The following is a 12,117-nucleotide window of genomic DNA, read 5'->3' as shown; positions in this document are numbered from 1 at the left end:
ACTTTCACAGCATCATCTTTCAGGATTTGAAATAGCTCAACTGGAATTCCATCAGCTCCACTAGCTTTGTTCGTAGTGATGTTTTTTAAGGCCCACTTGACTTCACATTACGGGATGTCTGGCTCTAGGTGAGTGATCACACCATTGTGATTATCTTGGTTGTGAAGATCTTTTTTGTACAGTTCTTCTGTGTATTCTTGCAACCTCTTCTTAATATCTTGTGCTTCTGTTAGGTACATACCATTTCTGTCCTTTATTGAGCCCATCTTTGCATGAAATGTTCCCTTGGTATCTCTAATTTTCTTGAAGAGAGCTCTGCTGCTACTGCTGCTAAGTCGCTTCAGTCGTGTCCAACTCTGTGTGACCCCATAGGCGGTAGCCCACCAGGTTCCCACGTCCCTGGGATTCTCCAGGCAAGAACACTGGAGTGGGTTGCCATGTCCTTCTCCAGTGCATGAAAGTGAGAAGTGAAAGTGAAGTCGCTCAGTCGTGTCTGACTCCTAGTGACCCCATGGACTGTAGCCCACCAGGCTCCTCCATCCATGGGATTTTCCAGGCAAGAGTACTGGAGTGGGGTGCCAGTCTTTCCCATTCTGTTGTTTTCCTCTATTTCTTTGCATTGATCACTGAGGAAGGCTTTCTTATCTCTTCTTGCTGTTCTTTGGAACTCTGCATTCAGATGCTTATATCTTTCCTTTTCTCCTCTGCTTTTCGCTTCTCTTCTTTTCACAGCTATTTGTAAGGCCTCCCAAACATCCATTTTGCCTTTTTACTTTTATTACTTTTACTACTTAATTTTTTTAAATGGCTATACATTTTACTTATCTGTTCGTCAGCTGATGGACGTTTGGATTGTTTCCACATTTTGCCAACCTTAAATAATGCTGCTACGAAATCATGTACATGCTTTTGTGTGGACCTATGTTTTCATTTCTTTTGGAAATACATCTAGGAGTGGGATTGCTGAGTGTGACTGTTTTTTTTTTTTGTAATAAAAAGTGTATTGGTACGTACTTCTTTTTTTAAAAAAAATTATTTACTTATTTATTTTGGCCATGCCAGGTCTTAATTGCAGCTTGTGGGATCTAGTTCCCTGACCAGGGATTGAACCTGGGCTTCCTGCACTGGGAGCACAAAATCTTAGCCACTGGACCACCAGGGAAACCCCGGTTGATATTTCTTTATATTTGTCCTCATTCAGTCCCATTTCCAATTCTAGCCCCCGTCTGAGGCTCTCTAGGACCTGTTATTTGTGCTGGAGACTGCATGTCCTTTTAATCTCCAGGCAAAACCTGCTGATTCAGCCTCATCTGTGAACTTTCAACAGCTCTCCGAATGGCAGCTGTTCTTACTGATATCTCTGTCCACCAACTCATTTCGTCTGAATGCAAACTCTGGTCTCCCTCTCACTGACCTAGTTTATTGTCACATCTCATTTCTGTTCCTCACTTCTAGTTCCTTTCCTGAAACTCCCTGTCTTCTCTCTGCTCATTCACCAACTCTATTTTGATCAATGGGCTTCCCTGCTGGCTCAGACGGTAAAAGAATCCACCTGCAATGCAGGAGACCAGGGTTCCATCTCTTGGTTGGGAAGATCCCCTAGAGGAGGAGATGGCAACTCACTCAGTATTCTTGTTTCGAGAATCTCACAGACAGAGGAGCCTGGCGGGCTACAGTCCAGGCGGTTGCAAAGAGTCAGACACTACTGAGTGACTCTCACTCACTCAGGTTTTGTCCATTTAGGGCTGGTCCGTCACAAATCATCACAGACCTCTCCTTATTGTGGTGATAGGTAACGGAGTGACATACATTCCTGCTGGGAGAGTTTATTCATTACCAGAGAATTGAGGCAAGACTTTCTAAAACACACATATTATCTGGATCATTGATTTCACTTTCTACTTTGCTTTACCTACACAGATGGGATTTTTCCTTAATGTTTATAGTCAATTAGCCTTTGAAAGGAATCAGTAGTGAACTATATGAAGTCTGGGGACAAATGTTTAAGGAACAATCAATTGAAGATTTGGTCAGTAAAAGAAGGTACGTACCTGTGTTTGTAGTCCTTTAAGACCCTGTTAGTGTAAAAGGTGGCCGCGTCGTTCATCTCCTTGACATAAGGACCGGGTTTGGGGGACTGAGAGAAGAGGGCCATCACCCAAGCATAGAAAGAAAAAAAATAAAGGATAAGAAAGAAAATGCCTTAAAGAAGAAGAGAAGCAATGGAGATGTCAATGGAAAACTGGAGGCAAATTTTGTTCTGTAAGGATCGGTGAAACACTTCCTGCATCTCAGAACACAAAGCCCTGAACTTCAAGTGGGGTTAAGAAAGAGCTGCTGTGTTCAGCCTGAAAGGAACCTTCCTTTCACGAAGGATGAAGGAGGCTGGAGGTGGCCACAAGTTCCCCCAAACACTCCAAAAACGCGACGAGGCACAGGGGCGACGTTCCAGCCGGACTCACCACGGCTATCCACCCAAGGGCGGGAATGCTTTCGCTGACGGCTGAGAGATGATTAAACATCGTACTCCCCCGGTTCCTCTCTCTGAAAGTCTGGATCTCCTGAATCTTTTCCGATATTGGTTTCAGAAGTGCAGCCACGTCGTTCTGTAAGCAAACATGGAGCACGGTTACTGGGGACCGACAGAAACGCAGTGCCTCCATTCACACTGACCTAAGCAGGAGGACTCAGCACTTGTCAGGGGCTTTCAGAAGAGAGCGGGTTTTTTCCCCCTTATGGCCATACTGTATTTTCACTGTCTGAAGTATGAAAATTGCATGGATTTCTTACCTTGTTAATGCTGCTTCCGTAGGCATGGGGAAAAAATCCAGCAGTACAGTATGGCCCCTGTTTTTTTTTTTTTTTTCCTTTTCAAATAATTTTTATATGAGGTTACATTGGTGAAGCTATATTTGATTGAGAGTGGATTTTATTTTTTTTATTTATTTTTTAAAATTTTATTTTATTTAACTTTACAATATTGTATTGGTTTTGCCATATATCAAAATGAATCTGCCACAGGTATACATGTGTTCCCCATCCTAAACCCTCCTCCCTCCTCCCTCCCCAGGCCCCTGTTTTGAAGACTTCTGAATGCAACCCAGTGAAATTGAGTGCAGATCAAGTTATATTTTCTAATGGAACACATAGATATATCATCTGATGGAATGATCAGAATATACACACCTAAAATCGGCATAGGCAGAGGTTAGTAAACGGATATCTTCCTATTCCTGTGACATGAGGGAGGGAGAGTCCTTGAAATGAAATGACATGAGGGAGAGTCCTTGGTTTTTACCATAATTATGATAACCCATGCAAAAAAAGTGGAACTCTTTCACTGACGTTCTTTGTAAGAAGGTGATGGCTTAGAATATTTATGTTGGGTTGGCCTCAAAGCCTGTAAGATGTTATGGAAAAAACCCAAAGGAACTTTTTGGCCAACCCAGTAAGTGATCTCCAAGGTTTCTGCCAGTTTAAAAGTCTCTGATTGACAAGATTCACTGACCAGGTCTTTCCTATCACGGATATATAAACGCAAGCAAAACACTTTCTAATTGAGATCTGCAGGTGAACAGAGGAATGTTTTCCTTTGGGAGAAACAGAAACACAGGGAAAGAAAGCAAAGTGTTCTTAAAGTTCTCAGTGGACTTTTATTTTTTCTGTTTTATTGAGAAATAATTTACCTACATCATTGTATAAGTTTAAGGTGTAAATACACGCAAATCAAACCAGTGTAGTGGTTTGATTTACATATACTGTGAAGTTATTACCACAATAGGTTTAGTTAATCAATATCTACCATCTGATATAGATACAATAAAAAGAAAAGGAAAAAAACGTTTATCCCTGTGATGAGAACTCTGAGGATCTGTTCTCTTAACAACTTTCCTACAGATCACACAGCAGTGTTAACTATAGTCATCATGCTGTAATTCATCCTAGTATTTATTTGTAACTGGAGGTTCATACCTTATTACTATCTTCCTCTGACCCCCCACCCCCGCCCATAGCCCCTACTTCTGGTAACCACAAATCTATTTTTTTTTTTTTCTGTGAGTCTGGTGGGTTTTTGTTTGTTTGTTTAGATTCCACATGTAAGACAGATCACACAGGATTTCTTTCTCAGACTTATTTCACGTAACATGATGCCTTCAAAGTCAGTAGACTTTTAAAATTCTTCCATATTGAAGAAGGTGGAAAAGAAAGGTTGCTTCAAAAGCAAGCCAGGTCTTGTGGAAAATTCATGAATACCTTCCTACCTTCTTACTTTCCCTTCCTGGCCATTATGAAGGAAAGGTCTTAAGAGATTTGAGGAAGACCCTGAACCAGGGTTGTTATGAGCTGTACTGTGTCCTTCCCAAATTCAAAATGTTGAAGTCCTAATCCCTGGAACCTCAGAATGTGACTGTATTAGGAGGTAGGATCTTTAAAGAGGTACTTAAGTTAAAAGTGAGGTCATTAGTGTGGACCCTAAACCAATCTGACAGGTGTCCTTATAAGAAGAGGAGACGAGGAGGCAGAGACTCAAAAGGGAAGATCATGTGATGACACAGAGAGAAGACGGCCATCCATAAGTCAAGGAGAGGCTTCAGAAGAAGCCAGCCCTGCCGACACCTTAATCTTGGACTACGAATCTCCAGAATTGTGACAACACACCTCTATTTGTTTAAGCCATCCAGTCTGCAGTACTTTGTTCTGGCAACACTGGCAAACTAAGGCAAGGATGTAATCACAGTATAGGTTTCCCAGGCGGCTCAGTGGTAAAGAATCCCCTGCCAAGGCAGGAGACTCGGGTTCAATCCCTGGGCCAGGAAGATCTCCTGGAGGAGGAAATTGCAACCCACTCTAGTATTCCTGCTCGGAGAATCCTATGGACAGAGGAGTCTGAAGGTCTACAGTCCACCGGGTACGACTGAGCGATGGAGCACACACACAGTGACAATACAGGAAAAGCAAACAAACACCCCAAACCCTCAATAAACAGACAAATAAAACCTCTCGAAACAGTCCCTGCCCCAAACACAGCTCTTCCACGTTTCTTGGCTAATGACAGCCAAAGTCAGGTTGAAATGCTCTTCCTAGAATTTCACTCTTTAGAAGGCAAACATTTCCCTCTTTGAGAGACTTTTTTTTTTTTTAGTCCAAATTCAACACCCAATCAAAGGTGTGTTATACAGGTTTCCCCAGAAGGCAGTTGATTTTTAATTATGGGAACACCAGTAGAAAGCATCCTAATTTTCTCCCATGATTTGCTCAGCCATGATGCTCTTGATGCAATGACATTTTTGAGAAAGGCCAGAATATTTGAATTGTTAGTGATAGCTGGCCTATTGCCCCAAGAGGAAAAAGAACCAGAAACTGTGTATTTACAATGTTAGCTAGATTTATTAAGGCCATCCTTGTTTATCTCTAACTTCCCAAGAACAAACTCTAAAGTCTGAGGAGACAGTATTCTGGAAGATATTTTATATTGGTTATCTGATGAAAGCACCATAAAGATTGAGAAAGTTTTCTTTTGCCTTAGTTTGGCAAATTGCGTGAAGAACTGTCCTCAATAAAAAAAAAAAAAAAGCAATGCTGAGACAACTAAGCACAACGGCTACTTGCAAAACCCTAATAAACAGTACAGCTTTTATTCTGTGCCAATAGATTTCTCATGCGCTTTAAAGGAGGCTTACATTTTCCAGATCATCCTGAACTTTCACAGCTGGAATCAAAAACACAGAGAGAACATTCGAGTTATGGTGTGATTTCCATCAAGGCTGATCCTGTGGGATATCAGGGGGAAAGCGAATGGTGGGAGGGGGGAGGGGAGCTGTTAGAAGAACTCCCACCTGTTTATGCATCAAGCACATGAGCTTCCCAGGTGGTGCAGTGGTAAAGAATCCACCTGCCAATGCAGGACACTCAAGAGATGTGGGTTCAAGCCCTGGGTTGGAAGGATCCCCTGGAGTAAGAAATGGCAACCCACTCTGGAATTCTTCCCTGGAAAATTCCATGGACAGTAGTTGGGCTACAGTCCATAGGGTCACAAAAGAGTTGGACATGACTGAGCACACACACACGCATACTCAATACTTAGAGTTTGAATTGCACTGAGGTCAGTCACCTCTATATCAAGGCTTTCCACTGATAGATTATTTTAGAGGCATCTGTTTTGTTTTTGTTTTTTTTTTTTCCCCAATGGAATGCATTGGTGCTGGCTTTTCAGACAGAGCTAGAAGCTAGTGCGCTTTGGAATGACTTTATTTTTATCTACTTATTTAGACAAGTAGCCACGGACCTTAGCCATGGCACCTGGGATCTTTGTCACATCACGCAGGATCTTTCATGGTGGTGCACGGATTCTCTAGTTGGTGGTATGCAGGCTCAGTTGCTCTGCGGAATGTGGGATCTTGGTTCCCACACCAGGAATTGAACCTTTGGACCACCAGGGAAGTGCCTGGAATGACTTTAAATTGGCCAGTTTTACATGTCTCACCCAGATTACTTTCTAAAAAACTTATCACTCAAGTTTTTTTTTTTTTAATTCCAAGAGAAACTTCCCTAAAGGAAAATTATTTTTCAAGACTTATGTGAAAATTAGCCAAAAAAATCTCCCTTTCCCTTCTCCAGGTTTCTGTGGTTTGAACAGAAGGTCAAAATGGCCAAACCGGAGAAGATGCATGTGCAAACTGCAAGTTTCAGCGAGTGTTTTTCCAAGGGCTGTCTTAGCTTGATGGGACTGTACTTGGGAGAGTATTTAAGGACTCCATGTCTTTATGACCCTAGTTTCTAAATGCTTTAAAGTTGAAGAATTGAGACCCATTATCAGATTCATCTCAGTTTAGCTCCAGAAATAATTGTTTTGCAGAAAGTAAAACTAAAGAGCTTTATCAGCGAGCTTTGTAGAAACTTTACCCAAAAAGGAAAACCAAATTCCCACTCATGCTGTTTTGTAAGGGAGGGAACAAACTCTGGGAGTTTGACCTTAAAGATGTGCCATTGAGTAAAACAAAATAAGCTTGTTATTTCTGGAATCCATGGTTCTTGTGTAGTTCTATGTCAGGTAGAAAATGGATCAATCTGCTGTTATTTCTTTTAAAATAATTTCTTTTCTTGATTATCCTCTTTATGTGAAAATTGGAGAATAAAGATGGATAAACATAAGTAAACAATGTTGTTGTTGTTCAGCTACCCAGTCATGTCTGACTCTTTGTAACCGCATGGACTGCAGCACACCAGGCCTCCCTATCCCTCACCATCTTCCAAAGTTTGCCCAAGTTCATGTCCATTGCATCGCTGACGCCCTCTTCTCCTTCCACCCTAAGTAAACAATAAACACCCCTAAATCCACCACAAGGAGAAAAACACTGCTAAATGTTTATTTTTTTTCTTGTCGATATAATTACTAGAGATATCTTCAAAAATAGCAATGCCTTCTTTGTAAATAATGGCTATTGAGACCATAAGGAATAGTCTTGAGTTGAATTTAAGAGGTTTAATTAAAACAAGCAGGCACAAAAAACAGATAAAAATCCACCCATATATTGGCAAGTTCTGTGAAACTATCATTTTTAGAAAGGATATTTTAAATATAAATGCTACGGAGATATTACTGTTACAACTCAGGCAAATTTAACAGCATTAAAGTAAAAATTGGACTTTTTAAATATCTGAATCCCACCAATGTTAAAAAATCCTAAGAAAGCTCATATTAAGCAGTACATCTTAGCCAACCATACTACCAAATATCAATCACGATTACTTTGTCTTAGGTGTTTTTGTATCAACAAATTTTACCAGTTGATTCCACTTGAGTACACATGAGTATATTACACAGAAAACATAGAAAGATACTCATCAAAGTGTTAACACAGGATTTTCATTCAATTTGATTGCCTAATCCATACATACTAAATTTTCTAATTAAGTATGTGCACTTCTTTTGTAATGAATGGAAAAGTTTTAAAGCATATTAACCAGTTTTGTACCTTTAATGGTGCAAAAAAAATTATATATAGGTCTATTAAATTTATAGATATAAAAATATTAAGACTTTCACCATTAGGGAAGTAGCTTCAGGAAAATATGTTCAGAAATTATTAGAATAAATTATTCAGATGAAGAAGAATAGTTAACATTTTCTCAGGCAAAGGTTATCCAAATCAGCAACAGTGTTTACATCTAAAATATATCATTTGGGCACATCCTAATAAATGGAGCAATTGTTTTCACCATTTTAAGTCAAAAGCAATTTTTTTTTTTAAATCAGAAGTGTTAATTTGCATTAACTTGCTTTGTAGATATTTCTCTAGACTAATTTCCCTTCATTGTTCCTCTAATTTAGAAATTTCCACTGTCCAGGAATATTTTGGAGATTTCAGAATATCCTCATGATCATACTTTCAGAAACATCTGCACATTTAAGACAACTTGAAAATTAAAGACATCTGCAAAACTGTCACAGAAGTCAATCTAAATAAATTAAACCAACAGAGCTCCATGGATGTACATGATACTATGGTAGCTGCCATTATATTGCATTATAACAAATTCCTTGGAAAATATTTTTATATGTCCTTAAGAATTTATATTCCCTATGTGTCTTATTTTATGACTGTTAAACTCTTAAACTGACTGGTTCAAAGTTGGGAAAGGAGTATGACAAGCTTGTATATTGTCACTCTGCTTATTTAACTTACATGCAGAGTATATCATGTGAAATGCCAGACTGGATCAATCACACACTGGAATCGAGATTGCCAGCAAATATATCAACAACTTCAGATATGCAGATGATACCGCAGAAAGTGAAGAGGAACTAAAGATCCTCCTGGTGAGGGTGAAAGAGGAAAAGCAAAAAAGCTGGCTTAAAATTAAACATTAAAAAAATTAAGATCATGGCATCTGGTCCCATCACTTCATGGCAACTAGAAAGGGAAAAAGTGGAAGCAATGAGGGATTTTATTTTCTTGGGCTCCAAAATCACTGCAGATGGTGATTACAGCCATGAAATTACAAGACGCTTATTCCTTGAGAGGAAAGCTATGACAAACCTACACAGTGTATTAAAAAGTAGAGACATCACTTTGCTAACAAAGGTGCGTATAGTCAAAGCTATGGTTTTCCCAGTAGTCATGTACAGACGTGAGAATTGGACCAAAAAGGAGGCTGAGCACCGAACAATTGATGCTTTCGAATTGTGGAGCTGGAAAAGACTCTTCAGAGTCCCTTGGATTGCAAGGAGATCAAACCAGTCAATCCTAAAGGAAATCAACCCTGAATATTCACTGGAAGGACTGATGCTGAAGCTGAAGCTCCAATACTTTGGCCACCTGATGGGAAGAGCCAACTCATTGGAAAAGACCGTGATGCTGGGAAAGAGTGAGGGCAAAAGGAGAAGGGAGCAGCAGAGGATGAAGTGGTTATATAACATCACCAACTCGATGGACATGAATTTGAGCAAACTTCAGGAGACAGTGAAGGACAGGACAGCCTGGCAGGCTGCAGTCCATGGGGTCAGAGAGTTGGACATAACTTAGCAACTGAACAACCACAACAACAAAACACTTAAAAATATACTCAAGAATTCCAAAGGCTTTTTTGCTTTTATTCCTTAAAAATCCTTCTTAAAGAATCAAATTCTGCCATTTGCAACAATAAATGGACCTGGAGGGTATTATGCTTAGAGAAATAATTCAGACAAAGAAAGACAAATACTATATGTTTTCACATACATATGGAATCTAAAAAATTTAAAAATAAATGTATTTAACAAAACAAAAACTGACTCATAGACACAGAGAACAAACTGGTTACTTGGGAAAGAGAGGTGGGAGAAAGAGCAAAATGGGGAAGGGAATTAAGAAATACAAACTATTAGGTTTAAAATAAACAGGATACATGCATGTAATGTATAGCGCTGGGAATATAGCCAGTATTTTATAATAACTTGAAATGGATTTTAATCTATAAAAATATTGAATCACTATGTTGAATACTGAATATAACATTGTAAGTCAATTATAATTCAAATAAAATTTTTTTGGCTGCACTCTGTGGCATGTGGGATCTTAGTTCCCTGATGTGGGACTGAACCCACATCCCCTGCATCGGAAGGGGGAGTCTTAACCCCTGGAAGCTGGAGAAGTCCCCCACTATACTTCAATTAAGAACAAGTCTTCTTAAAGAGTAAAACGAATGAACTATGTTTGAAAATGAATTGCATTGCCCTGATACCTATGAGAGAAGCTTCCAGTATGCATAAACTCCTACTTAAATTTTTTATACAAATCTATCAACAACCCCTTATACTCATCAGCACATCCTCCCCCAGTAATAATATCTGAGAAATAAACTATTTCAGACATACAGGAAAACATAGAAAATAATGACAGGCACCTCTGTATATGAAAAATAATTTAATATTTCATTGGGGCCAAGGATCATCTCTGATATCCCTTTACTGACATTTCCAAAAAACAGCTGGAAATGCAGAGGTCTGGAGCACAGGACAGATATCTCTTCAGAAAGAACCTCAGGGGTAGCACTGAAGCTTGATGCCAAATTGTTGTACTTTTCTTATAAAGGTAGAATAGTTGCAAATCAGGCATTTTTAGTGTAATTTTTTTCTGCCAAAGCATTTAGCAAACCACAGGCTAAAGAGCCTTTTCTAAAGTAATTTTTTTACTTTTCAGACAACTTACACTGTTGCTTATCAATATACTTTAACTTCTCAGAATCATTCAAAGCCTTTTTTAGGGTTTTGGAGCCACTAACCCAACGAACAATGTATGTTTGTCAGTTCGAACTTCCTGTTTTTTTATTTTTCTTTGCCACTGTTCACAAGTGTGAACCTGATTTCTCATTATTTTTAATTTTTGTCCTAGACTATCGTAGGAAGCCCTCACTCTGAAACTTACATTTTATTATCAGAACAAGAACACAGTTTTGCTGACATGATACATAGGCTGCTATTTTCTCCAAGCTTTCAATGTGTCACCTGTCTCAGAAGGGTAGGTATGTGATACAAAAAGTCAAGTTCGATGGAAATCTAAAAGTTTATACAGTGATTCACAATAATTTGTGTCCTTATAATATCTCATCAATTCTTCTGCACTCAGCTTTCTTTATAGTCCAACTCTCACATCCATACATGACTACTGGAAAAACCATAGCCTTGACTAGACGGACCTTTGTTGACAGAGTAATGTCTCTGCTTTTTAATATGCTGTCTAGGTTGGTCATAACTTTCCTTCCAAGGAGTAAGCATCTTTTAATTTCATGGCTGCAATCACCATCTGCAGTGATTTTGGAGCCCAGAAAAATAAAGTCAGCCACTGTTTCCCCTGCTTCCCCATCGATTTGCCATGAAGTGATGGGACCGGATGCCCTGATCTTTGTTTTCTGAATGTTGAGCTTTAAGCCAACTTTTCACTCTCCTCTTTCACTTTCATCCAGAGGCTCTTTTGTTCCCCTTCATTTTCTGCCATAAGGGTGGTGTCATCTGCGTATCTGAAAGTGAAGTCGCTCAGTCGTGTCCGACTCTTTGCGACCCCATGGACTGTAGCCTACCAGGTTCCTCTGTCCATGGGATTTTCCAGGCAAGAGTACTGGAGTGGATTGCCATTTCCTTCTCCAGGGGATCTTCCCGAACCAGGGATCAAACCTGGGTCTCCCACATTGTAGACAGACGCTTTACCGTCTGAGCCAGGTTATTGACATTTCTCCCAGCAATCTTGATTCCAGCTTGTGCTTCCTCCAGCCCAGCGTTTCTCATGATGTACTCTGCAGAGAAGTTAAATAAGCAGGGTGACAATATACAGCCTTGGCGTACTCCTTTTCCTATTTGGAACCAGTTTGTTGTTCCATGTCCAGTTCTAACTGTTGCTTCCTAACCTGCATACAGGTTTCTCAAAAGGTAGGTCAGGTGGTCTGGTATTCCCACCTCTTAAAGAAGTTTCCACAGTTTATTGTGATCCACACAGTCAAAGGCTTTGGCATAGTCAACAAAGCAGAAATAGATGTTTTTCTGGAACTCTCTTGCTTTTTCCATGATCCAGCGGATGTTGGCTATTTGATCTCTGGTTCCTCTGCCTTTTCTAAAACCAACTTGAACATCTGGGAGTTCAC

The 12,117-nt window shown here is 39.7% G+C and overlaps 1 protein-coding gene across 1 annotated transcript in view; it reads right to left on the bottom strand.

Annotated features, from left to right (window-relative positions):
* The window catches only part of CAP2 (CAP, adenylate cyclase-associated protein, 2 (yeast)), a 138,924-nt gene that overhangs the window by 44,039 nt on the left and 82,768 nt on the right, over positions 1 to 12,117 (bottom strand). The window contains exons 5-6 of the mRNA XM_010848798.1: positions 2,463 to 2,606; positions 2,052 to 2,137 (exon numbers count right to left, since the gene is read on the bottom strand). Coding sequence (XP_010847100.1) covers positions 2,052 to 2,137; positions 2,463 to 2,606 — 230 coding nt within the window. The remainder of the gene's footprint in view (positions 1 to 2,051; positions 2,138 to 2,462; positions 2,607 to 12,117) is intronic.

Source organism: Bison bison, unplaced genomic scaffold (assembly GCF_000754665.1).
Source record: "Bison bison bison isolate TAMUID 2011002044 unplaced genomic scaffold, Bison_UMD1.0 scf7180017864274, whole genome shotgun sequence".
Lineage (NCBI taxonomy): Eukaryota > Metazoa > Chordata > Mammalia > Artiodactyla > Bovidae > Bison > Bison bison.
The sequence above is the reverse complement of the archived record's forward strand: the minus strand, read 5'-3'. Positions and strand labels throughout refer to the sequence as shown.